This window comes from Dryobates pubescens, chromosome 17, assembly GCF_014839835.1.
Source record: "Dryobates pubescens isolate bDryPub1 chromosome 17, bDryPub1.pri, whole genome shotgun sequence".
In the NCBI taxonomy this organism is placed as follows: domain Eukaryota; kingdom Metazoa; phylum Chordata; class Aves; order Piciformes; family Picidae; genus Dryobates; species Dryobates pubescens.
The window spans coordinates 10,784,954-10,812,647 of NC_071628.1; the positions used below are offsets into that span (position 1 = coordinate 10,784,954).

Consider the following 27,694-nt stretch of genomic DNA (forward strand, 5'->3'; position numbering starts at 1 on the left):
AGGACGACAAAAGACAGCCTCGGCAGTTGGGGACAGCCCAAGGGGACAGGGATGGGGACGTGGGAACAGCCAGCGGAGGGCGGAGCATCCCCGGCAGGAGACAGACAGGACCACGACGGCAGGTAGGGGGAACCCCCGGGGAGCGCCTGCTCCGCAGGGACAGAGACACACGTCCCGCAGCTGCGGGGCGGACAAGGGCAGGGTGCGGGGTGCACATCGTAGTGGTTCGGCATCAGGGGAGGGGGCGGCCGGGCCAGAGCGAAGGGACGGCGGCACGGGGAAGCGGGCAGCCCGGGGCCGGTGGGTGCTCACCGGTCTCCACGACCACGTAGCTCCAAGAGGGCCACACGCGGCGGATCCCGCCGGGGCCCGGCTCCAGCCGTCGCGGCTGCGGGCCCAGACCCGGTTCCCCCGCCGCCTCCTCGGTGCTGAACCCGAACACGAGCCAGGGCCGGCGGCACACGGGCGCCATGGCGGGACGGGAAGGGGCGGGCAGGCGGGGGGGCCGGCCCCGGGCGGGGACTGAACGAGGCGGGAGGAGCCAGAATGGAGAGGGAGGTAACGGCAGCGGGTGGGGAAGGCGAGAAAGACAACAGGAGCAGACTCCGGGCTGTGGTCCAAGAGCAGCTTTAGTGCAGTGTCACCGGGCGGACCCGCCGCCGTACTGGGCCCCAGGCCGGCCCTCCCGGTTAAGGCAGACGGTGGCGAGGCAGTGGCGAGCCCCCTCCTCCCCTCGCCCTGGGGCGCTGGGCAGGCAGCCCCAGCCCCAGGGCAGTAGCAGCGTGTGCCAGTACCTACGGGTGGCCTGGACGGGCCCGCGGCAGAGCCAGCCCGGAGCAGCCAGTGAGCCCCAGCCCGGGGCAGCAGGTGTGGGCAGCCCACCCAACCTCTCACTCCTGGCCCGGGTTGGGCTTTATAAGGCCATAGGACACGGCCTGGGCCAGGCTCTCCTGAGCTGCCTGCGCCACACGTGGCTTGTCCTGGTCCTTGGCCAGCACCAAGAGGATCTCCAGCATCTCACTGGCCATCAGCTGCTCAGCGACCTCACGGTCAGCCGCCACCATGTTCATCACCACCACAGCCCCACGCTGCTGCAGCTCGGTGCTGGGGCTCAGGAGGAGGGCCTGCAGGATCTCCAGCCAGTGCACTGTCTAGGGGGGAGCAGAGCTGCCCTCAGTGCTGCCCTGCACCCCCATCTCACAGGCAGCACAGGTTGCCCCAGCTCCTTGGGCCAGCACCAGGACACCAGGAGAGGGGGCATGGGACAGTGGGTGCTGTCTCAGAGGGTGCTAGGCACGCCTGCCCCATGGCACTCACCACTTGGGGGATGCGCTTGCAGATCGGGGGGTGCAGGGAGGTCAGCATGGCCAGGGTCCCCGAGGCCGCCCGCCGCAGCCTCTCATCCTCCTCCCCACTGTACAGCACCATCAGCTTCAGCCGGTCACTGCCCTCAGCCAGGAACAGCTCCTGCACCTGCAGAGGGTGACAATGTGTCAGGGGAGTACAGGGGAGCCAGAAGCCCTTAGCAGCTGCCCAGCCCACCCCTCACCTCCTTGCTCATGGCCATGTTGCACATGCACTCGGTGGCAGCCAGCCGGATCAGCTCGTGCTCCTCAAACATGTACCCCTCAATCATGGGCACAGCCTTCTCCTTCAGGATCTTCTGCCTGTGGCGGGGTGAGTGAGAGAGCTCTGGCCCAGGGCAGCCCCCCTGGGCCAGGCTCCACCCCTACCCCTGTTCCAGTGTCGTGCCAGCCCCACTGCCCTTACCGCAGCCTCTCGCTGATGCCAGCCAAGTTGGTCAATGCCATCAGCCCCTCGAAGTTCTCCAGGCCTGTGCGCTGGAGGTGCAGGAGGCTCACCAGGGGTCGGACCACCTCATAGATCTGAGGAGAGACAGCAGCACAGGGCTCAAACCTTAAGCAAGAGGGAGGGAGCCCCAGGCCCAGCCGAGAGGCAGAGCTGCTGCCACAGCCAGGCCTGGGCCTTTCTGGGGAACACCAGGGGTCCTGCCCCATCTTGCTCTGCTGGGACAGGCAAACCCACGCTGCCCCCAGCGGAGACCCTCACCCGCTCTCCAGGGAAGGCCATCTCCGGGTTGGAGGTAATGGTGATCTTTGCCAGTGCCTGAGCCGCCTTGGTCTGCCCCACCTCGGTGCCCTCCAGGGACAGCGGGATGAGAGCCTGGAGACAGCAACCAGGTCACAGCAGCCCGTTTCCCCACAGCTCATGGATGGTGGAGCCAAATCACAGGCACCCCCACCCTTCCCAGAGCCCCACAGCGGGGCCTGTGCCCTCACCTTGCCTCCTCCCTGTGCAACCACACCGCCCCGGTCCTCTGCCTCTGCCACCAGCGCCAGGAACACCCTGAGAACAAAAGCAGAAGCAGCTGGAGTCAGGAACCTGGTGCAGTGGGTTCCAACAGCACACACCCAGACAGGTGCAGCAGGCCCAGGCTCCACCAGACTCCCCCTGGTAGTTTTAGGCTATGGCTTTAAAATTTTGTTACAGATTTCAAGCAGAAAAGTAGAAAAATATAAATAAATCACTACTGGGTGTGAAAAAGAAAATAAAGATCATTCTAAATGATTCCATTGGAAAGGTATCTGCCCTAAGACCCGCTGCACCAACACACTGCAGGGGCTTCTCTTTGCTCACTTGGCTCAGGAGAGATTAACCTGCTTCTGCTGACCTTGGCTGCATTGTTTTGGGGAAGTTCTAACAGCTACTTACTTTTTCTCTGCTCCTTTCTCCCTTTATGGGCAGGGAGGGGGGAGGCAGAGGGACAGCTCTCCTGGTCTCTGACCAGGGGGGGTTTCATGTTGTTTGTCAATTGTAAGTATCTGTAAACACTGTATATTTTGTACATATCCATTGCATTCCATTGTAGATTGTAGTTTGCTTCTAAACACAGCTCCCACTTGCTTGCAACTGAGTTAGTCTGGCAAAGTTAATGTTGGGAGGAAATCTCAAACCACCACACTCCCCCTGTCCCCCTCCATCTCCTGGCAGCTCACATCCACCACAGGCACAGACCACAATCCCAGAAGCAGCTCACTCCCTGGCAGCCCCTGGCACAGCCGTACCTGGAGATCAGCTCCCGGCAGGAGTTGGTGAGCGCCAGGTTCTCACTCTTTACCATGCAGGACAGCGCCGACACGACGCCAGCCGCCAGCAGCTTCCGCACCCGGCGCTTCACGAAGTCTGGCTTGTCCTGCTCGAGAGGACACCGCTCAGCTCAGTGCCACCAACCTGCTGCCACCCGCTCCTGAAGGTCCCGAGGACACCCTGTCTCCAGCTCAGGATCCCAGCTCTGCCCACCCATAGCCTCCCCGCAGGCTGTGTCCTGCTCACCTTGGGGTGCTGCTCGGGGATGTGCTGCTTGGCGTACTTGGCCAGCTCCACCATCTGGGGGTCCGGCTCCTCGTGGTCGTAGCTGTTGGTGCAGTTCACCAGCGTGGAAGCGACAGCGTAGAGCACACTACTGTCCTCTGACTGCAGCAACAACCAAGCACACCCACGGTGGAGAGAACAGCCTGGGGCTCGAGCCCACTCAGCCCTGCCACACCCGCAGCCCCCTGTGGCAGCTCTCCCCAGTGCCTGGGGCCCCACCACAACAGCCACCACGCACCTTGGCCAGCTGGAACATGGCCTGCATTGCCGCCTTGTCCTCCACAAACTCCTCCTTGACGTCTGCATCGAAGGTAAGGTAGGCCAGGCCCTCCACAGCCCAGCGCCGTGTGCCCGTGTCGATGGCCTCATTGCACAGCCACCTGCCAGAGGGTCCCGTGAGCCCAGGCTAGGGGACACCCTGTCCTGCTGCCCCCTTGCCTGGCACCACTCACTTGCGGCACTGCTTGGCCAACTTCATCGTGGAGCCCTCAGCAAACTGCTTCATGCTGAAGTCGGTGCCTCCGGCAGAGCCCAGCTTGCAGAGCCCCTGTGATATGGGAACGGGGATGGTCACCTGCAGGTGCCTCTGAGAGCTCCCCTGTAGGGAGGGGACGGCGCTGGGGACCCGCGGGCCTCAGGGCCGCCAGCCGTGGGTCGGTGCCAGCCCGGCACGCTCACCACGAGCGCTCGGATGCGGATGCTGTCCCTCTCGCTGTGCTTGTAGATCTCCTTCAGCAGGTTGACGCCGTTGGTAGTGATGAAGGAGGCGCGCTTGGCCTTGTCGGCAGCATGGATCAGCGCCTCCACTGCCACCAGCTGGTGGCCCTCGGAGACAGAGGCGCAGAGGGACAGCACGCTCTCCATGATCCCAGCCAGCTCCAGCACCCTGTTCCCGGCCTCTGCGGGGCCCTGCAGCAGGCACGATGCCGTCTGGATGGCCCGCAGCTTCCCGGCCAGCTCGTGCCCCTCGAACCAGCTCCTGCAAGGAACTCATTAGGAGTGAGGAGGCTGATCCCACCCTCTACCTCTGGCCACACACAGCCCCCATACCTGCTGAACCCCAGCACAGCAAGTCTCTGGGGCTCCTGAAATCTCTTTTCATCACCAGAAGCAAAAATGCCTAGGGAGGTGGCTGCTGCTGCCTCCCCAGCAGACTGTTGGCTCTACAAGACCAACCCAATTCTCCAGCTCAAGGGCACCCAGGCTCACCTCACATAGTCCTCACACAGGTGGTGGAAGTTCTCCCTCTCAGCATCACATTTCAGGTCATCATAAAGCTTGCTCAGCAGAACTGAGGCATTCATTCGGCTGTTTGTTGTCACGGGCAGGCTGCCAGGGGTGCCACACACTGAGCTTCCCACCTCCAGGATCTTCTTCAGGCCTACAAGATGAGGTGAGAAACCCCAATGAGAAGCAAAATCAGGCGTGCAGGCGTAATGAAGGGATGCTGTAGGCTGCTGTGCTCACCCTGGTCTATCACCCAGAGGCTCAAGCTGTTGTCAGTCTCCTTTGGTGACTTTCTAGGCACCACCTTGATGAGCAGGTTGAGGGCATTGTCACGGCCATGTGCAGAGGCCCCTTCCAGTGCTAGCAGCTCCAGGAGGTGCTTGATCAGCAGTCTCAGGTCCTTGGAGGAATCTTCCAGGAAGAGACAGTGTGCAGCAGTCAGCACCCTGGGCACAGGTCTCATCTCACTGTGGCAAGGCTAGCAGGAGATGCTGCCATCACCCCAAGCTCCCACCTCAACGTTCCCGGACCACACGCTCTGGCAGGGAGCAGTGACATGGGGGGCAGTGGGCACCACAGCTCATTACCTCCCCAGGGCCTCTCCCCACCCCAGGCCAGCCAGCTGAGGCCAAAGGTACTCACCCAGCACCACTGCATCCTCCTTGCCACGGAAGTCCTTCTGCAGCCCCTCTTTGAGGGACTCGAACATCACATGCAGCAGGTTGCAGGCGGCCAGAGAAACCTGTTCATGCTCCACACCCAGCACTGCTGCGAGACAAGGGGCCCCCAGCTTGGCCAGGATAGCTGCAGTCTGCAGGTACAAGCAAAATATCTGATGGAGACCTCAGGCACTTCCCAGCACCTTATCACAGAATTGTCTTGGTGGGAAAAGACTCATGGAGTCCAACTGTCACCTTAGCACCACCAGGTCACCACCAAACCACATCCCTCAGCACCACATCTCCACAGCTTTAAAACCCTTCAAGGGATGGGGACTCCACCACTGCTCTGGGCAGCCTGGGACAGGCCTTGACAACTCTCAAGAGGAAGAAGTTGTTCCTCCTAAGAAGACATGTGATGTCCATCCTAAACCTCTCTTGGGGCAACTTGAGGCTATTTCTCCTTGTCCTGTCCCTTGCTCCTTGGGAGAAGAAACAAACTCCCACCGAGCTCCAAATTCCTTTCAGGGAGTTTTAGAGAGCCAGAAGGTCTCCCCTCAGCCTCCTTTTCTCCATACTAAACAACCCCAAGTCCCTCAGTGGCTCCTCACCAGATCTATTCTCCAGACCCTTCACCAGCTTCCTTGCCCTTCACTGGGCCCACTCCAGCCCCTCAATGTCCTTCTTGTAGTGAGCAGCCCAACACCGAATCCCTGCCCTGGTCTCGCTGGTCACACCATTGTTGACTCAAGCCAGGGAATGGCTTTCTTTTATAAGGCTCTCACAAGCCCAGTCCTAGCAAGTGACAGCACCTCTGCTCAGCAGGGCTGCAGCTGGCCACAGGCAGAGGCGACCAACATTCCACAGCCACCCTGGTGGCAGCTTCCCAGGGCCAGGCCCTGCCACGGGAGCTGGGTGATGCAGAGACCTACCCGGGAGCGGTGCCCAGAGCACAGCCCCACCAGTGTGCGCAGAGCTGCCAGCATCAGGTCAGGCTGGGCCGTGTCCAGCAGCTGCATCAGCAGGTGCACACCATCGCTCTGGAAGATCTTCTCTGCCCCGGCCTCCTCTCGCGCCAGCACGATCAGGTTCTGCGCAGCCTTGGAAAGGAAAGTCTGGGTCACTCCCTCTCCAGAATGCAACCCTCTGGGACAGGGAATCTTCCCAGCAGGAGCTAGCTGGGCAGCCAGCACAGACACAGGGGCCCTCCTTTGGCCCCAGTCTCCTGGGAGCACATTCTGCTGGTGGGAGGCCTGGCCTCACCCGAGCAGCACCCTTCAACCAGTAGCGCTGACCTGGGACTGCCATTCTTCCCCTCCTCACCCCAAAGCTCAGACCTTTTGTTTCTTATCTGCATCCTTTTCTTGAGGATCCAGCAAGATCTGGAACATCTGCTCCACCTTCGAGTCCGTGCAGGACATGGTCTTCATCTGAGGCAGAGCAAAAAGAGCAGCTCAGCCCTCACTGCTTGGGGTCCACCACACCAGCCATGGGGGTTCAGAGCAGTCCCACACGCTGCCCCCAGCTCACTTTCTCATGCATGCTGCTCCCCAGAGCACGCAGGGCCTCCTGGAAGGCTTTGTTCTTGGGTTCCAGGCTGACACAGCGCTGCAGGTCACTGACAGCCTGGTCCAGGCGGCCCAGCTTCTGCAGCGCCTGGCTGCGGCGGAACAGAGCCTTCACATCCCGGCCGCTGGCTTCAATGGCTGTGGGCAAGTGGCAGGTGTCTGGACTGCTCCGCTCTGCCCAGGCAGGCAGCACAGAGCCCGCTCCCCTGCCAGCCACCACTGACACTACCTTTGGATGCATCAGCTTCTGCCTTAGCGTAGTCCTCCTGCAGAGAGCCAAGAAGAGGGAAATGCTCAATGCGCTGAGTGTGAGGGCTCACTTAGCCCAGCCCATGGCATGCAGCAGCAACATCTGCTGCTCCTGAGTGGGAAAAGCGCTGTGAGCATTGGGAATGGGCACAGAGTCACTCGGGACAGCAACCAGCCCAGCAGGATGTGTGTCTCTCCCAGAATCCAACCCTCATAGGGTCCCTGAGGAGCCCCTAAAACTTTGCAAGTGCCCCTGCTCTAGCTAAGGCCCTGAGGTTCCCCATGTCGTTTCTTTTACCACAGTGGCAGATCAGAGATGCTGCAAGTGCCTGGGAGACAGCCCCAAGAACATGAACAGCCTAGACCTGTGAAGGGCCTGCCCCGGTCCTGCCAGGAGGCGGGACAGGGTACAATGGGGGGACAAAGAGGCACAGAAAACACCAGACAGGGCCTTGCCCTGGAACTGACAGCTTCAGGCAGCCAGTAAAGGTGGCTGGGCCAGGGCGGCCAGCAGCAGCACAGGCCCGGCAAGCCGGGCAGGCCCCGGCAGGTCCCGCGGTGATGCTCCACCCTGCTCTCACCAGCTTCAGGTAACAGGCGGCCCGGTTGCGGTGCAGCACGGCTCGCTCTGGCTCGGCATCGCAGAGGCTCAGCGCCTCTGTGTAGGCAGCGAGGGCGGCGGCGTGGTCCCCGGCCTGGAAGAGCGCGTTGCCCCGCTCCCGCAGCTGCCCCGACGTCACCTGTCAACGGCACCGGCTGGGATACGCGTGCCCGGAGGAACCGGGCACGGCCCTGATCCACCAGGAGCGGCTGCCGCGGGCATGATTCCGGGGTAGCGACCCGCCACCCCCGGCAGCTCCGGGGAAGGCCCTGTGCACTGGTTCCGGCCTCGTCAGGCAGAACCCCTGGTAGCCCCCGGGTGGCTCCCGGCAGCCACTCTCCTGTGCCCAGTCCGGCCCCAGCTGCCGCGGTCCTCAAGACCCCGGTAACCGCTCTACCCTCCCGTCCTCAGCTCGGCCTCGGCAGCCACCAGGCCGTCCCAACCCCGGCTGCGCTCTCCCCAGCCCCCGTGCTGTCCCTGTCCTGTCCGCCTGACGCCGGCTCACCGCCGCCTCCATCAAGCACCGGAGCACTGGAACAGGCTCCCCAGGGAGGCTGTGCAGTCGTCTTCTCTCAAGACCTGTCTGGATGCGTCGCTGTGCGACCTGCGTTAGGCTGTGGCGCTGCCCTGGCAAGGGGGTTGGACTCGAAGCTCTCCGCCGCTCCCCTCCAACCCTGCGATGCTGGGCTCGCGCCTCCGGCCGGGCCCGTGACGTCACCGCCGAGCGCCCACGGAACCGGAACGCCCCCTCCTGTGTCACGTGACGGGGCGCCGGAAAGGGCGGGCGCCTCGCGCGCCACCCAGGGGCCCGGCGGCCGCGGCACGTGCGAGCTGGTGTGCGCGTGCCGCGCGTCCCCCGCGCCCCCCCGCCCCCCGCGCCCCCTCTCGCCGTCCCTCCTCAACAGGCTCGGCCGGGCGGTGCTGCAGGGAGCCCGCTGAGGTCAGGAGCAGGCTGGGAGCAGGGGGGTCGTCCCTCCGAGAGGCTGCAGGGCGGGCAGCAGGTGCGGGGCAGGACGCGGCAGCGGCGGTAGCACCGGGTCTGGTAGAAGTGGAAGAGGTCGATGGCCATGAGGAGGACAACAAAGAGGCCGTAGAGCCCCACGAAGGGCAGGGCCAGCGGGTTCCTGCAGAGGGGGGAACCTCAGGAGGAGGTGGCCATGGACCCCCAGTAGCACAACCACACTGGTGAGGGCCTGGCCAGCGCTGGGCCCCAGGGTGACACCTTGCCAACCCCTAGGGCCACACCAGGATCCCAACCCCGCGCTGTCGCTGCCCTCCCTGGCATCGCAGCCCCACCCCACTCACTGCAGGAGACCCGGCCTGGCCAGGCTGGAGAGGTTCACTCTGGTGAGGGCCTCCAGGCCCAGCTGGGAGCAGCAGGACTTGAGGGTGTGGGGGCTGGGCCGGCAGCAGTAGCGGTGGCTGGCTGGGTCAGTCAGCCGTGGGCAGTAGAAGCCAGGGTGGTAGCGCCCGTCAGGGCCTGTGTAGCCCTCGCAGAGGTGCAGGTTCTGCACTGAATCTGCGGTGAGGAGGGGGCACTGGGTGTATGCTGGAGCTTATCCCCCACTTCACCCCTGTGGTGAGGCAAGTCAGTGTGATGACAGCAGGGGTGATGCCAGTGGGACAGCTGCCAGCTCCAAACAGGTGGCACTTGCAGGGACGCTGTGGAGTGGAGCCTGGGGCTGAGATGAGATGGGCTGGGAGCACCCCAGCCCCATGGGGTCTCATCACTGCCACCACACAGGAGCCCCTGGCTCAGCCTCAGCCCCACAGGCAGTACTGGTCGAGCACAGCCCCACCCAGCACTACCCCCTGCGTGCCATGGCCTGCAGCACTCACCACCACCCTGGCAGAGAAAAGCATAGACAAGGTGCATGACATTGCTATGGAGGACCAGAAAGCCCTTGGGCCATCCCAACCCCTACCCCATTCCCCACTACTCCACAGATGCATTACAGTGGGACCACCCCTAGCACCACCACACCCAGGCCCCCTTCCACAGCACTGCCTCACACCCCCCATCACAGACCCCCACCCTCCATCGGGGCAGAGCCTCATCAGGGATGGGGAGGATGGGTTCAGGGAGCAGGAGGAGCTGGAGCAGGGCCATACCTGTCCCGAGAAGGCCAGGGCACAGAGCTGTAGCAAGGAGCAGCATGAACAGGAGCCCACCCAGCATCTTCCAGGCCAGCCCTAGGCTGAAGCGGCTCTGGCTCCAATGGAGGCAGAAACCACAGCCCCTCCTGCTCCCGCCTCCATCACGGCCCATCAAGAGCTGCCGGAGCCATTAGAGCCTCCTGCACTCCTGCCAGCTCCTAAGGGACCATCACAGGCAGGCAGGAGCATCACTAATGAGCTGCTTGGGGCCAAGGGCAGGATGAGGGGAACCAGCCCCACCCTGCAGCAGGTCCATAGGCTGTCCTTGGGCATCTCAACCCATCTGGGGATCACAGTGAGAGCTGCAGGTCAGACTGGGGTGTGGAGTGAGGGCAGGCAGGTTGTGCCACAGCCCCTCAGCAGCTCAGTCCCAGTGGGCAGCAGGACCCTGTGCCAGTCGCTGGCCCCCTGCCAATCATGCCGTTAGTCAGGCTCTGGGAGAGCTGCTGGTAGAAGTGGAAGAGTTTTATGGCCATGAGAAGAAAGATGAAGAGCCAGTGCTTGCATGCCCAGCCACACACCAAGGCTGAGGTACTGCCCACTGTGCTGCCTGCTGCCAGCTGTCACCAGGGCAATGCAAGGTGCCCAGGTGCCAGGGCTGGTTCTCACTGGCTCCATCAGCTCTGCTCATTTTCAGGGCCCTGGCCATGTAGGACCACAGCTGGACCCATGGAATAGGGGCTGCAGTGGAAGCTGTGCAGGAAACTGAGACAGAGCTCAGCCAGCACCACCTCCTCACCCAGCCCTCCCCACAACCTTCTCTGCTGGCACTCCTTGGCAGTAATTAGCCCCAGGGGTACCAGGGAAGCATGGCAACCCTTGCAGTCCCCACAGCAACCAGGAGGACATTCCTGGTGACATGGCTTCCCCGAAGCCCCTGGGACACTGCAGACCCACTGGGCTCCTCAGATGCCAGAGCATGGCCATCAGCTGAGGGCTTCACACCACTGAGCAGTGCCCCATGGCAGTGATCCAAGGAAGTGTCCCATGGCCCCATGCACAGCAGAGTCTGGCTCCCACAGCAGCTGCAGGAATTCCAGCTCACAGCACAGCTGACAGCTCCAGCCTCAGGAGGCTACTGTGCCAGGGTGCATGTGTAGGTGCCACCCAGCAGGAACCAGGCTGCCAGGATCACACCAAAAAGGAGTTAAAGACACCAAATTTGGGAGAGGTCATTCCCAAGCATAGCCCAGATGTTGCTGCCCATACAGGCAGCTGTCTAACTTCAGTCTGCATCCTGTGCCCCTTGCTCCTACCAAGACCAAGGGTCTGGCCATGCCACTGGCCTTTCACACATGCCCAGGGCCCCATAGCTAGCTCAGCCCTAGGATCACCTTCAGGGCAGAGATTCCATAGAGCAGAGTCTGTCACAGCCCTGGCAGCCCCACCAGCACGTGCAGATTAGCCCCCATCTTCCAGGACCATCGTTCCCAGCACCACCAGCATGAGAACCACAAAGCAGACACGAGTGGGGCCCTTGGAAACAGCATCATGTTTCCCACCAGCTCCAGGTGAGCTCATTCTCCAGTCCACAGCACCTCCCTGCCAGCTGCCCCAGCCTCAGCAGGCTCCTGGCACACCCTGGGTTGAGGGAAGCCCAGCATGGGCCCCTACCCCATGACACTGGGGTTGGCACCCTCCTGGGCAGCCGTGCTGCCAGCAGCGGCAGAGCCCAGCCCACTGCCCCCACCAGTGCTGCGCTCGGTGCAGCGCCCAGCCCATGGTCTCCATGCCAAGGCAGTGTCTGGCAGCCTCTGCACTGCCCTGCCCCAGCAGTTTGCTTTGAAATCTACCCGAGAACACAGGACTAATAAATTAGAAGGTAGCAGCCTCTGAAAGTCCGGCACCTCCTGCCAGTGCCTGCCGTGGGCCCACTGGCCCAGCCCCTCATGGGCCATGCTGGTGCTGCCGGGCCCAGCGCTGCTCCCAGGCTGCCCGGCCAGTCTGCTCCATCCCGATCCAGGAGATGCTACCCCAGGCGGACACGGAAAGTGGCAATTTCCATGGGGTCCAGGTGGACATTGGTGACGTTGGAGGCTGTGCCCAGTGGGTACATCAAGGTCAGCGAGGTGGGCTGCAGGGAGCTCAGCTCCAGTCCTTGGAACAGGTTGCCCAGCGCCAGCTGAGGAGGGGAAGAAGAGAGCAGGAAGAAGGGTGATGACCCAGGTGAGCAGGACACGGTGCCTGGCAGTGCAGCACTGTGCATGGGGCAGCCTGTGTCCCCCCCAGCACTACCCTGGCCCAGCCCAATACAGGCTCTGCTCTCCCTTCCTGGGGGCTGCAGGGCTCATGGAAGGCTCTAGACCCCTGTTCATGAGACGCCAACATCCTCCAGCTTTGTCTGGGCAAGGGGCAGAGCAGGGCTGTAGTGTGGGGCTCTTGTCCAGCCACTGGCTCAGGAATGCTCGTGCTGGAGGACCTGGGGCCCCTCATCCTCCATCCTGGCTTGCAATGAACACAGGAGGCTTGGTACCAGATGTGCCAGGGGCCCCAGCCTGGCTCTTACCCAGCAGTGTGTAGAATCCACAGCCCAGTCCTACCTTGCCATGGCCGGTGGTGCAGTTAAAGCCCAGGTTCTTGGCTTCTAGGCTGCAGTCAAAGCCTTTGCGGTGCAGGATCAGGGCTGCCTCAGCTGAAGGGAGTGACTCCTCCTGCCAGGGAGTCAGGGTGTGAGATGCTATGCTAGGGACACATTTGAGACAGACCCCGTGGAGTCCTACTGCTCCTGGCCCTGGCTGCTTACAGGGCACACAGCTCACCTCTGCCTGCAGTGTCCGCAGGTTAAGGATGTGGAAGTCGCAGGGGAGGGTGGTGGAAAGGGGTGCGAAGGAGCGCAGGGCTGGTGGAGCCAGCTTCTCCTGGACCACAGGCATGACCAGGGCCTCAGCATTCAGGTGCATGGAGGTGATGTGGCTCATCAGGGAGGGGAAGCTGATTGGGCGCCCATCCTGAATCTGTCAGAGAGCACGGGGGTCAGCACAGGACTGGGGAGTAGCAGGGGCCACTGGAACCTGAATATGGCTCCTGGGACATCCTGCTTCTTGCAGTCCCTCCAGCAGCACCCAGAGAACAGGTACCTGCCAGCACAGGTCACCCAGAGCTGCCCCATCCCCAGGCTTCACCTCCTCCCCAGCACCCCCAGAGGGATGGTGGCTGCAGGCCAGGCAACTGGCATGAAGCCAGTCCAGCCAACAGTCAGACTACAGGTGGCCTACAGGGCCTGGCTAGGCTAGGGGCTAGCATCTAGTGCACCAGACAGGGAGAGACACGGGGCCAGGCCGGCCGTTACCTCAGGGCTGCCAGTCCGGGCGCCGGGGAAGCCCAAGGCTCTAAACACGGAGGCAAGTTTGGAAAAGAAGCTGGAGCTCTGAGTGGGTGACATGGTACATGCATAGAGAGTGGCAAGGGGGTGGGATGAAAACACCGTGGTTACAAGGGTGACATGGTTCTGCAGGGACTAACCACCTGCATGGCTTCGCAGGGACTAACCCCCAGCATGGTCCCACGCTCCCCAGAGGCCCTGCTCCAGGTCTGGCCCCATCCAGTGACAGTGCAGTGGCTTGGAGGGCCACGGGGCAGCAGGGCAGGAGACTGTGCACATAGTCACAGGTGGCTTTCTGCAGACACCTCCACCCTGCTCTGTCCCAAGGCAGGGGTGGCGGCACCGTGCCCAACCTCTGTCCTGCAGCCTCCCAGCCCACACACCTTGTTGGCGGTGGCACGGCGCTCGAGCAGCAGGCGGAAGCGGTTGCAGGTCCGCTTGTTGTCCTTCAGCCCTTGGCCCAGGCCCCGGTTGTCATCCTGCATGAGGCGCCGGTCCAGGATCACCTCCAGCTGGCCTGAAGAGAGGGCATCTCAGCACTATGGGCTTTAACAGTCACCCTACACCCAGCACGCTCCTCTGCATCCTCCTGTGCCCAGCACAGCCTTGGCTCTGCAGCAAGCACAGCCCCACAGCCCTGGCTCACCGCTGCTGAGGCTGGAGACACCCAGAGCCTGGGCTGTGTGCAGTGTCAGGCGGCTCTGCGTGTCCTGGATGTAGGCCATGGTGGGCATGGGGTAGAAGTTGGCCTGCAGTGGCAGCTTCCGATGGTAGCGACGGGGCTGGATCTGCCAAAGGACAGAAGTCAGTGGCTGGAGTGCTGTCCCTGCATGGGCAGCTGCTGTCCCTCCCCAGGCTCCTGGGTACCTGGAAGCCATTGAGGTCTGTGAAGAAGGTGTCATCACTCTCGATATCAGTACTGAAACGCAGGGCCAGCTCCTTGTTGACATGGTCACGAATGTCCACTAGGCAAGACATGTCCAGGGACAGGCCCTCCACCCCTGTGGGCAGGCAGTGAGGGGCTGGCCCCATGGGCAGCATCATCCGAAACTCCCAGGCCAGCGACCTGCCTGGCACAGCTTCATGTTGTCTCACCTGGCACGTTGTAAAGCCGCACCACAGCCTGGACGTGCTGGTAGTAGCTGGCCACCTCTGAGAAGAGGGGTCCTTCTGTCACCCGCACTACTGGGGGGTCCTTGGGATTGTAGGGCTGTGGGGAAGGAGGGTTGTGCTGAGGCTGCTGTCTGCGGGACTGGCACGAGGCCATAAGCACGGCTGCCAGGCAGCTCACAGGGGCCATCCCTGTACCTTGGCCTCGCCGTCAGGCAAGAAGAGATAGGCTCCACTTTTGTCCTTGGAGGTCCTGGTGCCGTAGACAAAGAACTGGCTGTTCACTCTCTGCTCCCGTTCCTCCCCAGCTTGGCGGATGCTCTGTGGGGCCAGCACAGTGGTGAGCACCCCGGCACAAGGCACTGCCAGGCCTCCCTCCCTTCCTTCGCTCCCAAGCCAGGTACCAGCCCCCACACCCACCTGCAGCAGGCCCGAGTGCCCTGAGAAGCAGGCCCGCAGGTGCTGGTTCTCCAGGCAGAAGTCATCGGCGGCATCCGGAAGGACTTGCAGGGGCACGGCGGTGGGCTTGTGCACGGGAACGTCGCGGCCATGCAGGTAGAGCCGCAGGGAGGACGGCAGCGTGGCCTGGCCGTCCAAGGAGCGCTGCAGCTGCAGCATGCGCAGCCCCAGCGCGGGCAGCCGGGCCAGCACCGAAACCTGTGGGCACCCGGGCACCTGAGCCAGCGCCTCGCCCTAGGGCGCCTGACGGCTCTTTGCAGGGCAAAGACCTCAACTCAGGTCTTCTGGGGCTTCTGCTGAGGGGGATGTGCATGTGGGTCCGGGGCTTTGTGGACCTCCTGTTGGGATGTGGGGATGCTTGCTGCCATAAAGGACAGCTCATGGGGTAGTGTCCTATGGCAGGAGGCTGGCACACATGAGCCATACAGGTTAAGTTCATGAGGGGCTCACGAGCACTGAGAGCTTGTGTTAAGGTGGGGGAACACTTGTGGCCACAGAGGGCTCATAAGGTGGTGTTCCATGTGAGGATAGGAGGTTGGCACACGCAGGCTGTGCAGGCTAAGAGCTTTAGGAGGGATTCAGCATGGATTCATGAGCAGTGGGAGCTTCTGTGGGGAAATGGGGTCACTGGTGCCACAGAGGAAGACTCATAGGGTGTCCCACACTGTCCCATGCAAGGACAGGAGCCTGACACGTATGGGCTGCACAAGCCAGGGATGGCAGACAGTGGCACCAAGGAACTTGTACCTGGTAGACATCAGGCACTGCATTGGTGGCAGAGTCCCAGTGTGGGCTGAGCTGGGAGGGCAGGGGAAGCCCCTCCTCGGAGAGCACACGCACATGTGGGGAGTCCACCAGCACGGGCACCAGGCTCAGGCGCTCCTGCTCCAGCGGGTTGAACACCACCAGGAACCTGTGGTGAGGTCACACTAGAACGGCCTCCCCATGGTGTGCCAGCCACCCCACACCGCCCACAGGTGCCATGCACCCACCTAACACTTCACAAGAGCCCCAGGTCCCCCCCATCACTGCCCCCCACAGCCCTACAAGCCCTGAGGCAGCCTGTACCGTGGTGAGGTTTCCAGTTTGACCACTGTTCTCTCTGGAAGGGAGTCCTGACTGGGGCGTGTGTCATCCTGGGGAGAGGAGTGGTCAGAACCATGGTGTGTCCGCCACCCACATGGACGTGGGCACAGCTGGGACCATGTCCCCAGCCCAGCACCAGGCAGGCAGGGCTGTGTTCCTGGGGCACAGGGACAGCTGTCCCGGCATGGCCTGGGATTCTGGGGCACAGGGATCCACAAGCAGGGTGCTGCTCACCATGCCCAGGAAGGGTGCTGCAGGGTCGTGGCGGAAGGTGTCCTTGTCCCCCAGCACAAGGTAATGCGCGGCGTTGATGATGACGTGCTTGAGGTTGGTGAGGGACTGGAACAGCCTGAGGCACAGGCAGATCGAGCCATACAGGACTGTCCTCAGCTCCATCCCACCTCCCTCCCACAGATCCCTCACCTCCCCCTGGGAGAGGGGACCCCCCACTCTGAGCCACACTCCCAGCCCTGTGCCCACCAGCCCTGATCTGAGATGGACCCCCCTGGGGCTGTGCCCTGGGCCCCCAGCACGCACCGGACTCCATAGTCAACAGCCACAGCCTCCTTGGCGGTGCCGGTGATGGCGTCGTGGTGCTGGAAGAGGCCCAGGTTGCGGCGGGCGTTGCTCAGCAGGGAGTAGTCAGAGAGTGGGTACCTGCCGGTGATCCCAGCGCGGCGGGCGTGGGCGAGTGCCAGGCTGTACAGGATCTCTGCCCCGCTGCGCAGGACAGTGTCACCAAGGGGCCCTGCCCCAGCATCCCAGTGCCAGGATGGGGGCAGAGGAGGAACAGCCAGCCCAGCTCATGCATTCTCCATGCCCAGGGGTGAGGGTTTGGCAGTGCCTGGGCCATGCAGGGGCCACCCCCAACATATCAGCAGCTGGGCACAGACCAGGGGACTGCCAAAGCTCCCAGGTACTGCCTGTGCCCCCCAACCCCAAGCCCTGCCCCTCACCGGAGATGGGCCTCCAGCACCCGGTCCAGGCTCTTGTAGAAGGGCCGGGAGGTGTAGTAGCCTGTCCAGTAGTGGTCTTCCCGGTCCGCGTAGGAGAAGAAATCCCCACTCAGTACTGGGAACCCCGGCAGCTTCATCCCTGGCACGATGCCCACCTTCTTGTACAGGGCATCAAAGTAGTCCGAGAGCGTCCCAAACTGCGCCTGCAGAGCAGCATGTGCAGCTCTGAGCACGGCGGGGCGCTGCCACGGCCTCCCACCAGCCCTCCCAGCACCACCCACCCTCTGGTGCCTTCCGACAACCTCCACCCACGGAGTCCCGCTTTCCTCAGCTCCCAGACGGCTCCTGCTCATACCTGGACGTGGAGGCTGGGCTGGGAGTTGAGGAAGTCGAAGATGCGCTGGTAGTTGAGGAACTGGGCGTCCCACTCCTGCGGCTTGTCGTAGCGGAAGTCGTCACCCAGGGGCACCAGCAGCACCTTGCTGCGGAACAGCTTGGACTTCTTGCGGTACTGGTCCAGCAGCAGCTGGGCTCTGCAGGGGGCCCCAGGGCATGAGAGTGGGTCCCGGGCACAGCCAAAGGGCTTCGAGCTGCTCGTTCCCATCACACTCACCGCTCTGCCACATTGGCATCGGTGATGGCTCGGGGAGGAACCTTCCACGGGCAGTTGATCCGCCCACCAGGCAGGCGCTTGAAGTCAAACTGGCAGCAGATCTTGGGGTCAGGCCCACAGGTGTGGGGCACGTCGTAGCTGTAGAAGGGCATCATGTGGCAGAAGATGTCGGTGCTAGTGTCTGTATCTATGGAACCAAGGACAAATGAGCCCCAGCCCACACTCTCCCTTGCCTATCAGCAAAAAGGGGTCCTCTCTCAGGCCCCCTCCCAACAGCCCCTCACCCCATGTCTGTCTCCACATGAACTCCAGGTTCTGGGTGGCAGCAAAGTGCTTCTTGATGGCATAGTGCACACGCTGGATGAGCATAGCTGTCAGATTGGAGCGCTTCAGCAGGTAGGGCATGGTGGAGCTGTGCCCAAAGGGGTCAACTGCCCAGCCTGAGCGGGGTGTCACACCTGGGAACAGAGACCATCAGCACCTCCCAGGAGGAAGCCAATGCTAGGGATGAGGGTGTCTGCTGGCACATCCCACAGGCCTCCAGCCAGCGTCCCGCCTCTCCTGCCCAGCATCCCCTGCAGCTCTCACCAATGTTCTTCTCCAGCCACTGGTGCCCCTCAATCAGCTGGTCGATCATGGCGAAGTAGTGGGAATTGGCCTCATCAGGCATCACCCAGCCACCTGTCACCATCTCTAGCTGCCCATTGCCAATCAGCCTGCAAAAGGGACACAACACAGTCCTGGTCTCCAGTTCTTCCACCCTGCTGAGGGTACCTTTGCGAGGTGCTGGCACTGCTCTAGCTCTGCACTCAGTGCCCAGGGTTACAGCTCCCCAGGAGCCCAGAGAGTGGTACAAGTCGAGACCTGTCTGCCCTGACCCTTCGGGTCCCCGGCTCTGGCAGCACTCTGGCTCTCACTCTACCCTGCTGTGACTTTGATGTTTTGTGGCACTGAGATATCTGGGCTCCTTCATCTGCCCAGAGCCCCTCTCTGCCCATGGCCAGTTCCCCCCACAGTGCTCACCCTGCAGGCAGGGAGCACGGGCCAGGTGGGTGGCCATACCTCCGCACCGCTGCCCGCTTCTGGGCGCTGATGTTGTCCCACCACTTGGAGAAGAAGGAGATCTCAGACCAAATGAAGCGGCGGCGTGGGTCCTCCTGCATTTTCAGCACCATGCTGTTGAGGATGTGCTGTGTCTGGTCGTAGTAGTACTTGTCAAAGGTCTTGATCCAGCCTGGCAGCATGAGGTGGGGGTCACTGCATGGGGCCCAGCCCTTCCCCACCAGCATGTCTGGAGGGGTCAGGCCTGTCTCTACCCTGCCTAGCTTTGCCTCATGCTCACCTGGGTCGTTGTGGGAATGCGGCACCACAAATACCTGCAGGGGTTCCGTGTCCCACTCATTGGGCTCATAGGTGATGTCAAAGCCCTGCTTCCACACCCCACCATCCTGGTTGTCGAAGGGCAGCAGGGAGTACACAGCCAGCATCTGACAGGAGGGAGACCAGACTTAAGGCAGACACAGGGCTGAGAGACCCCTAGAAGAGCAGGGTCAGGACCCCACAGACACCCTGGTACCCCCAGGGCACCCTCAGGGGTGGAGAGCAGGACCCCTTACACTGGTAGAGCCCTCCTGAGCTGCTGGGCCCCCTCACCTGCAGGTCTAGGTTCTGTCCCTTACCCCCCAGGGCAAACTGGCAGTCCTGTGGGGACACAGACAGGAAGCTTGGGCGGCTCTCGGGGGGCAGCACCCAGGACCCATTAGTTGTGTGGTGGGGCAGTGATGGCTGCCCCTCAGCATGGGCTGTCAGCTCCAGAACCGAGTCCTTGATGTGGCTGATGATCTCGTGGTTCTCCTCCAGCAGCTGTTCCAGCTGCTCGATGCGGTTCTGCAGCACCGAAATCTGGCTCTGGGGACACAGACTTGCGGTGAGACCCCACAGTGTCCCCTGCCAGGAGGGTCCTGGCCACCCTGGGCAGCAGGGACTGAGCCCTGGCCCAGGCCACCGAACGGCCTCAGGCTGTGCCCAGCAGGACCTCGCTGGCCTCGGGCTACCTGCCCGTCCCCATCGCTCACCCTGGGGAAGTTGCCGCCACTCTGGTGACGTGCGGGGTCATGCTGCACCCGGTCCAGCATCAGGTAGAGCGAGAAGACGGCCACGCAGAAGATGGCAGCTCCACACACTGTCACCTGCTTCTTCAGCTTCATCCCGGAGGGCCGCAGGGACAGACCTGCAGCGGGACACAGCCGGCTCAGTGCCCCTCTACCAGCCGCGGGGCCGAGGACGGGACGGGCACAGGACGGGGCACCGGGACTGAGTCGGGACAGGCGCGGGGACACGACGGGACACGGGACAGAGGCCGACGGGCTCCTGCTCGCTGCTCCGAGACGAGCCCAGCCGAGAGGCCTGGGGCCGAGCAGTGCTGCCCCGTGTCCCGCGCTCTGCCCAAGATGATCTTCCTCCTTCTCGCCCTCCCCGCGTCCTACTTCGCTTAATCCGGCCCGGGGTATTTATAGCCTGTGCCAGAGCCGCAAGGGCCAGGGGGCGTCTGGGGCCGGGCCCGCTGCGGAGGCGGGGCCGGCGGGGAGCGGGGCTGGGAGCGGGGCCGGGAGCGGCGGGGAACTAGAGCGGGGCCGGGGCCGAAGCAGGCCGCGGCAACCCCGCCGAGACAGGCAGCCCGGGGCCTCTGCACCGCAGCCCGGCACAGGGCCGGCAACGGCGCGGGCCGGGCCGGAGCCACCCCCCGCGGGACGGCTCCGGGGCGGGGACGGGGGCGCGGCCGCTCCGCTCTTACCCTGGGCGGCTCCACGGCCCGTCCCGGCTCCTCACATCGTTCGCCCGCCCCGGGCCCGCCGGCTGCTGCGGCCGGGATGGGCCAGGCCAGGCCCCGCCCGTGAGCCCCGCCCGGGCCCGGCCCCCGCTCCGCCCCCCGCCCGCCCCAGCGGGAGGCGGCTCCGCCGGGCTGCAGAGCCCCTGGGCGGCCCGTCCTAGCGCCTGTGAGCAGCCGCGCCGCACCCCATAACCCTGGGGGCGCTCCCGGACACACCTGGCTCCCCGGAGCCCTGGGTCTGGGTCAAGGTGCGGTGATGCCATCCCTCGGTGTGCCATCCCCCAGTGCACCATCGCGGTGTGCTCTCCGTGTGCCACACTCCACCGTGCCCATGCCAGGTGCAGCACACAGTCCCTCTGTCTCCCACGGAGTCTGTTCCCCCTATACTCCCAGATGCGGTTCTGCAGAGCTCAGCTGTTTATTACCCAGGACCAAGCCTGGCAGGGGCTGTAGGGATGACATCCCCAGGGGGCTGTGAGAGACCCTTGCCCTGGGCTGGGGAGGGGGCACAGCCATGTTCAGCTGCCCTGCAGCACCTGCTTCTCTGACAGGCCTCATCCAGCTGGGATGGGTCAGGGGCACACAGTGCTGGCCCAAGCAGGGCTTGCAGGGTGGTGCCTGTCACCGGTGCCGCTTGCGGATGGTGATGAGGTCCTGGTGGATGGTGCTGAAGCTGGGCCGCTTGCGTGGGTCATACTCCCAGCACCTCTGCATCAGCCGGTACACCTCCTCAGGGCACTGCTCGGGGGGGTCCAGCCGCACGCCTGGGGATATCAAGGATGGGGACAGGGCAGCTTGAGCCACTGGCCCCTTATTTCCCATGGCTCTGCCCTGCCCCTCCCATGGGCATGGTTCCACAGCAGACCCACTGCTGGACCCATGACTCCACAGAGGTCCTCAGAGTCTGGACTCCAACCCCACTCCTCACCCTGCTCCACTGCTTCTCGTGTCTGCTGGTTGCTGAGGTTGGAATAGGGAACGGCACCCAGGCTGAAGGCTTCCCACAGCAGGATCCCAAAGCTCCAGACATCACTCTCTGAGCTGTATCGGCCTGAGAATGTGAGACAGGACAGATGCTGGTGCCTTAGGACACCTATGGTACTGCAGCCCCAGCTGTGCCTACACTGACAAGGGCTGGGGTGCCCTAGGTCTCTCTCATTCCCAAGACCAGTGCACAGGAGCAGGACAGTGTATCCCAGGATATTGGCTCCCAGCTGTGCCACGTGGCTGTCAGGCCACGCCTGGCTCCATTCCATACCATAATTCAGTGCTTCAGGGGCGGTCCACTTGACAGGGATCTGCTTCATCCCACCCGTGGAGGCGTAGATGCCATCCTCCTCCTCCCGTGACATCCCAAAGTCGCTGATCTTCAGGATGTTCTTTTCCGTCACCAGGCAGTTGCGAGCAGCCAGGTCCCTGAGATGGCCCAGAGCCAACAGCCACAAACCCAGATATCGCCAGGGGCATCAGCTTGGCACGGGAGAGGGGTAGCAAAGGCCCCAGGGTTCACCTGCCCTACCTAACACCCACCCCTGCCACCGGAGCCCACCTGTGGATGCAGTGCTTGCTCTCCAGGTACTCCATGCCAGCTGCAGCATTCTCTGTCATCTTGATCAGCTCCTTGATGCGCAGGTGTGTCCCCTCGCTGCGCAGGAAGCTCAAGAAGTCCCCCCCTGTACCCAGGATTGTGGAGCTGGTGGCAGCTGCGCTGGCACACCATGGTATGCATTGGCTGCCCTGGCAGCGTGGGGGCTGCTCACCCTGCACAAGCTCCATGACGATGTAAATGGGCTGCTTCTGGGTGCAGACACCGATGAGCCGCACGATGTTCGGATGGTTATACTGCTTGAGGATCCTGCGGGGACAGGGAAGGGCACTGTGAGGACCTGGCTGTCCTGGGCACAGTCTGCCTCCCTGCCATCCCCAGGACACTCTGACAGGCCTCAGCAAAAGGGTGCTGCAGTCCCAGAAGGGTTTGAACAGTGAGAGTAAAGACAGGTGGGCTGAAACCGTAGTGATGGCCGTGAGCCCGTGGTGATGGCCATACAGACCTGGCTTCCTGAAGGAACTTGGCCTTGAGCTCGGGTGGGAGGGTTTCCCGGCAGGATTTCACTGCTACAGGGGTGTTATCAGCTCTCAGGCGGCCACTGAACACTTCCCCAAAGTTACCCTGCAAGAAGCATGAGGGCATTGGCTCACCATGCTGTAGCACAGCCTGAAGCAACCCCTTCCCTGCAGATCCCCTTGGACAGCCCCCATGGGGACAAGAACCAAAGCACTCCAACTCACCCGGCCAATGCGCTCCCCCAGCAGCACATCCTCATGGTTGAGCACCCATTTGTCCTGCAGTGAGTGGGCACTGAAGGTGATGAGCCACCATGCAGCCTGCCCCATGCCCACCTTCCCCCTGCAGCCCCAGAGTGGGATGCCCAGCCCCAGGCCCCACCCCAGGGCTGAGTCCCCACCTCTGGTTGGCACAGTGCTTGGGGTTCCCAGCCCAGCTGTGGGCAGGAGAAGGCACTGGGCAGGTCTGTCCCCTGTGCAGGGGTCTCATCCCTGTCCCCAGTGCCCAGCATCACCTTGGGCACGGCCCTGGCCAGGACGATGCCACTCTTCCGGGTGACAGGTTGCTGGCTCTGCAGGAGGTGCTCGACAAGCAGCGGGATGGTGGGGAAGCCCTCGCCCTCCAGCCGGTACATGTTCTGCAGGAGGGGCAGGCTGAAGGCTTCTCCTGGTGTGCTCATGGGGGCTGGGGAGCACACGGGGAGAGCAGGCACATGGCACACGGCGCAGGACACGCACAGCAGGCAGAGGAAGCACACACCAGCAGGCCTGCACCCCATGCTCCACTCAGCACGTTCCAGGACAGGAGCACACAGCTCACACCTTGCACACACATTCCATGTGCTCACACCAAAGCTGTGCCCACTTAGGGACCCCTCACTGCCACCCTCAAAGTTTCCCCTTGCTGTGGGCACTCACATCAGCAGCCTGGATGATGAAGTGCCGGGGCTGCCCGTCCCACAGCACACTGAGCACGTACTCCTGCTTGCCCTGGCTCTCCCGCACCAGGAAATCCCCACTGCAGCTCAGCAGCTCCTGTACCTCTGACCTTGGAATGGCCCCATGGTACCAGGCCTGCTGGCACAGTGGCTTCTGCACCTCTGGGATCAGGGGCACGGGAGGTGGTAGCTGGATGGAGACAAGGGTGAACCCAGTTGTGCCCCTGGGTGGTGCTGGAGATGGGGGCAGCAGCAGAGGGAGCATGGGCTACAGTGTAGAGCAGAGGGGGCTGTGGGGCTGGAGAGGAGAGGGCAGTGGGTACCCAGGGACCAGGAGGCTTGGCAAGCAAGCCGGTCAGGAGGGCAGGGTGGCTGGAGGTGCCCAGGGACTCACTGAGTACTTGGGACTGAAGATGCCAGTGATGTGATTCTTGAGGGTCTCCAGTGCGGTGGCTCCACTCCGCTCCTGCTCCTGGTGGCAGGTGAAAGCTGTGGCACAGCCAGGTGTGGAGAACCCACCTGTGGCCCATGTACCCACTTGAGTCCCATGTGCCCCGTGCCTGCTGCTCCCAGGGCACAGCAGGGCAGGACTCACCGTGGAGGAGACTGACTGTCGGTCCTCCTGCAGTGGAAGGGCAGGCAGGGGCTCCCCGGTGCCCAGCTCCCCCAGCTTCCCAGCCAGCAGGTCCCGTTGTGCCTGCAGCTTGGCCTGGGTGCAGAGGCAGCTCTCGAGCTGCTGCTGCACCTCTTGCAGCCCCTGGCGCTTGCCCAGCAAGTGCACCCTGGAGAGGGGATAGGGTGGTCAGCCCTTGCCTCTGCCACCCCTTCCCTCCCACCCGTGCCACATCTCACCGCTCCCCGGGGCTCCGACCCTGCTCCGCGCCCTGGATCTCCGCCTGCAGCTCCTGCACCTGCTGCTCCTTGCTGCCCACAGCCTCCGTGGCGGCCACTAGCTCCTCCTCCATCCACGTCAGGCTGCAAAGACCATGTGTGGGACAGTGCTGAGCCACGCTGCCAATGGTCTCCCACGTGCTGGACAGTGCTGAGCTGCAGATAGCAGCAGGCCCCCACCCGTGGCCTCTCCCCAACACCCAGCCCCACTCACGAGTGCTGGACGCTCTCGACGGTCAGTTCGTTCAGCTGCAGCTCCCCCGGTGCCAGCCCCTCCGTCTCCTCCAGCAAGCTCTCATCAAATGACACAGCCGGTGGCACCTCAGAGCTGTACCTGCAGTCACCCAGCACAGCTCTGCCTCCCACCTGCTGCACGCCAGCTACTAGCGCCCATGGCTGACAGGGTTGTGCCTGGCAGAGGGGCTGCAGCTGCGCAGTGCCATACCTGTGGCTCTGGATGAAGCTGCTGTACTCAGTGCCCGGCTCGATGGCCTGGATGGCACTGGTGATTTCCTGATGCACGGCTAACATGTCCTCCTGCACCAGGCTGCTGATGCTGTGGTACTCCCCCAGGATATCCTTCCTGTGGGTACATGGGGGGATAGGAGCTGCCAGGCTCTTGTGTTCCCCAGTCCCCTGGCCCCAGAGCTGCACCAACACCCCTGCCCCAGCCCTTCCACCTGGTCTGAACATCCTGCTGGCTCATGCCCTCAGTCCTCACATCTCATGTGGCACTGCAGGGCATCACCGTGAGTGCCGCAGCATAAAGGGCAGGTGATGGGACAGGGAAGATGTGTGTTGCTGATGGAAGGAGCACTGCCGGTTCTTGGGGGCTATGGGGGTGCTCAGAGATAGGCATCAGGGCATAAGGTGGGTAGCAGGGCACGGGGCAGGCAACAGAACATGGGGCAAATAGAGCTCTTACACAATGAGGACCATCTCTTGCTGCAGGCTATAGAGGGAGCGGTGGAGGCTGGGCAGTGCCCGCTGGTAGTGGTGCTGGTGGTGGAGCGTGGCTGCCTGCACAGCCAGCACGTACTGGTTGTGCAGGGCATAGAGCTTCCAGAGGCTGCGGACGTACTTCTCCTTTGCCTTGTCCCGCTCCTTGTCTGCGGAGAGAGACCATGGAAAACACCCACCACCAGTGTGCCACCGGTCCCGGTGCCATTGCACATGCCTCTGAGCAGCTGGCAAGGGGCATGGACACTGAGCAAGGCTGGAGCAGGGGCCAAGGACTACAGGGCTGGTAGAGGTGCTAGGGCAGGCAAGAGGGCCAAGACCAGGTGTTCACACCCCTCCCTGTGCACAGGCACACTACTGGCCCATGATGTCCCAGGGCTGTAACCCCCAGGAATTTTACCTGCCTGGGCTATCCCTGTGCCACCTACCCCTAGACACTCCTAGTCCAGGCTGTGTGGTAGGTGCTGCAGGACACAGGGTGTCTGGCCATCCCATACCTGTGAGGGGAGGTGGCAGGGGACACAGAGGGACAGGTACAGAGGAGATTGGGAGCCAAGCTGGCACCCAAAGACTGGCACCTTTGCTGGCCTCCTGGTACTTGCGCTTGGCGTGGGCACTGTCCCGTGCCAGGCTGCGATATTGCGCCTTCAGCTTCTCCATCTCCTGCTGCGTGGTCTGGGGAGGAGAAGGCTGTCAGGGCGGCAGGGCCAAGCTGTGCCCCCTGCTCCCTGTGCCAGGACGCCTGTACTCACCCGGTTGTACTCCTGCCTGAGCTGGTGCCACTGCTCACTGAAAGCCTTGCGCAGCTGCTGCTTGTCACGGATGAGCAGGCTCAGCTTGGCCAGCGGCCCTGCCGACAGCTCCTCTGCATGCCGCCGCAGGATCTGGCTCAGCGTCTCCGTCCGGCTCGCCAGCACCCACCAGGACTGCGGGCACAGGGCGTCAGGGGTGGCCACCCACCAGCGCCGCACCCAGCTCTGCTCCAGCACAGGGGCGTCCCTACCTCCCCGATCTGTCCGCCATGGTCACTGGCACGGATCTGGCTGGAGCCCTCCTGCTTCTCCAGCTGGGAGAACATCTGGTGCAGCATCCCTGCGTACTCCCGGTCACTCTTGGCACGCTGAGACATCCACTTCTTCATCAGCTCCAGCAGGCGCAGCTCGCTGTCCTGCAGCCGCAGCAGCGCACTGTGCCCCTGTGGGCACCACAGCTCTGGCCCAAAGCCCATGGCACCACCGTCCCGGGCAGGAGGAAGCTGTGAAGTGGCAGCAGAGCCTGAGTCGTGGCTGCTGTGCCGAGCCTCACGCAACTGTCACCAGTGGCCAAGACCCTTTGCATCTGATACCCTCCCCTGCCGCCTCTGTGTCACCTGGCCGTGGTGCCTGGGCTGGCAACAGTGGGGTATGGGGGCTGCCCTGCCCCACACCATCTGCCTTGCAAAGCACATTCAAAGCAGGCAGGAGTGTTGAGGGCACCCCGAGGAGCGGCTGGGGCCCACAGGGATGGGACAAGGGAGGAGGAAGTTGTGAGGTCAAAACCAGCAGCGTCACCTCTGCCATGTGCTGTGCCGTGCCCCCCACCCCAGCCAGGCACCAGCCTTATACAGTCCAGCAGCTCCAGTCCCTTTCTGCTCATTGGCATGGACACTCCTGTGCCTGTGGCAGGGGCTACTGGGCACATGGGGATGGGAGAGTTCCTGAGGGCCAGGGCACAGGCAGGGGAACTGGCAGGAAGAGAAAGGGTCCTGAGCCCCAAGGGAAGGAGCCAAGCTTGGATGTGTCCCAGGACTCCCAGAGTACCAGCCGCAGTGCCAGGGTGCCCTGCCCCATGGCAAGGGCCCAGTCTGAGCAGGAGGGTGCTGGGGCACGTCTCTGTGTAGGGCAGAAAGTCCCTGGCACAGCCTTCAACTCTGTGTATGATAGAGCTGAGACCCACCCCCCCAACGGGGTCCCCTGTCCCTGCCAGTCCCCACTGGGGCATTTGCCCCTCCAACCTGCGTGTGGCGTGAGGTCCCTGCCGTGGGGCTGCCGCTGGTGTCCTCCCAGGGACGGGGCCGGCGCAGTCTGGACCTGGTGCAGCTCTGGCTCCTGGGGAGGAACAGGAAACCCAGCGCTGACCATAGAGCCATTGCGAGATTTCCTGCACTTCCTCCCCTCCCTGTAGTACCCGCGCCCAGAGCCGGCGCCAACAGACGGCGCTGCCATAGCTGGGCAGCCCCCAGCCCTGCCACCCCTCCTAGCTGCCTCACACCAAAGCCTGGCACTGTCAGGATCTGACCCTGCGGGAGCCCTGGGTCCTCCCCACCCTGCTGTGGTGCACAGGCCTCAGCCCCAGCAAGGTCTCCGCTGTGCCCAGTCCTGCCTGTCCTCCAGCCCCTTCCCATATCTCAGCTTCCCTGGCTAAGGACAGGGGAGGAAGCCTGGGGGTCCCCAGGGCTCTAAGCAGCCCCACTGAAGGCAGACCACCAAAGGATGCAGCCAAGCTGATTCCAGCTTTAGAGGAAGCGGGGGGGGAATTGTGTCAGAGAGGAGCTTTGCTGATTTGCTGTCCCTTGGCTGAACACCTGGGTGGTCACACCAAGGAGTGGCACAATGGCACAACGTGGCATAGC

At 63.1% G+C, this 27,694-nt stretch overlaps 4 protein-coding genes across 7 annotated transcripts; all 4 read right to left on the bottom strand.

Moving 5' to 3' along the window:
- Positions 1 to 621: 621 nt before the first annotated feature.
- UNC45A (unc-45 myosin chaperone A) lies at positions 622 to 8,283 on the bottom strand. The gene is made up of 20 exons (XM_054169030.1): positions 8,203 to 8,283; positions 7,678 to 7,836; positions 7,077 to 7,113; positions 6,810 to 6,985; positions 6,617 to 6,709; positions 6,212 to 6,379; positions 5,263 to 5,431; positions 4,861 to 5,031; positions 4,603 to 4,774; positions 4,072 to 4,372; positions 3,846 to 3,940; positions 3,632 to 3,773; positions 3,355 to 3,495; positions 3,087 to 3,214; positions 2,301 to 2,367; positions 2,071 to 2,184; positions 1,771 to 1,886; positions 1,550 to 1,667; positions 1,318 to 1,473; positions 622 to 1,151 (listed from the first exon to the last, which is right to left on the bottom strand). The coding sequence occupies exons 1-20, from the start codon at positions 8,212 to 8,214 to the stop codon at positions 891 to 893; spliced, it is 2,796 nt and encodes a 931-aa protein (XP_054025005.1). The 5' UTR covers positions 8,215 to 8,283; the 3' UTR covers positions 622 to 890.
- Positions 8,284 to 8,595: 312 nt separating this feature from the next.
- LOC128898043 (protein shisa-like-1) lies at positions 8,596 to 10,157 on the bottom strand. The gene is made up of 3 exons (XM_054169217.1): positions 9,810 to 10,157; positions 9,003 to 9,216; positions 8,596 to 8,821 (listed from the first exon to the last, which is right to left on the bottom strand). Exons 1-3 carry the CDS (start codon positions 9,964 to 9,966, stop codon positions 8,596 to 8,598), a joined length of 597 nt encoding a protein of 198 aa, XP_054025192.1. The 5' UTR covers positions 9,967 to 10,157.
- Positions 10,158 to 10,867: 710 nt separating this feature from the next.
- On the bottom strand, positions 10,868 to 20,304 carry MAN2A2 (mannosidase alpha class 2A member 2). The gene is made up of 24 exons (XM_054168907.1): positions 20,195 to 20,304; positions 19,476 to 19,630; positions 19,054 to 19,308; positions 18,743 to 18,887; positions 18,463 to 18,634; positions 17,989 to 18,116; positions 17,685 to 17,858; positions 17,401 to 17,587; positions 17,143 to 17,320; positions 16,788 to 16,990; positions 16,369 to 16,551; positions 16,066 to 16,180; positions 15,814 to 15,881; positions 15,493 to 15,658; positions 14,707 to 14,943; positions 14,485 to 14,607; positions 14,272 to 14,386; positions 14,044 to 14,177; positions 13,823 to 13,964; positions 13,560 to 13,693; positions 13,144 to 13,221; positions 12,614 to 12,808; positions 12,395 to 12,505; positions 10,868 to 11,976 (listed from the first exon to the last, which is right to left on the bottom strand). The coding sequence occupies exons 2-24, from the start codon at positions 19,605 to 19,607 to the stop codon at positions 11,824 to 11,826; spliced, it is 3,528 nt and encodes a 1,175-aa protein (XP_054024882.1). The 5' UTR covers positions 19,608 to 19,630; positions 20,195 to 20,304; the 3' UTR covers positions 10,868 to 11,823.
- Positions 20,305 to 20,550: 246 nt separating this feature from the next.
- On the bottom strand, positions 20,551 to 26,351 carry FES (FES proto-oncogene, tyrosine kinase). 4 transcript variants are annotated; one of them, XM_054169076.1, is made up of 18 exons: positions 26,087 to 26,351; positions 25,836 to 26,009; positions 25,662 to 25,758; positions 25,049 to 25,232; positions 24,569 to 24,706; positions 24,338 to 24,457; positions 24,085 to 24,207; positions 23,828 to 24,014; positions 23,627 to 23,704; positions 23,213 to 23,422; positions 22,810 to 22,932; positions 22,520 to 22,573; positions 22,282 to 22,400; positions 21,991 to 22,085; positions 21,780 to 21,903; positions 21,489 to 21,646; positions 21,159 to 21,281; positions 20,551 to 20,994 (listed from the first exon to the last, which is right to left on the bottom strand). In XM_054169076.1, the coding sequence occupies exons 1-18, from the start codon at positions 26,309 to 26,311 to the stop codon at positions 20,852 to 20,854; spliced, it is 2,475 nt and encodes an 824-aa protein (XP_054025051.1). In that variant the 5' UTR covers positions 26,312 to 26,351; the 3' UTR covers positions 20,551 to 20,851. The 4 variants fall into 4 exon arrangements, 3 of the variants coding, with proteins under 3 accessions (XP_054025051.1, XP_054025049.1, XP_054025050.1); XM_054169074.1 differs by having other exon boundaries at positions 21,780 to 22,085; positions 26,087 to 26,330; XR_008462666.1 differs by lacking the exon at positions 21,489 to 21,646 and having other exon boundaries at positions 20,882 to 20,994; positions 21,780 to 22,085; positions 26,087 to 26,330.
- Between the last annotated feature and the right edge of the window lie 1,343 nt (positions 26,352 to 27,694).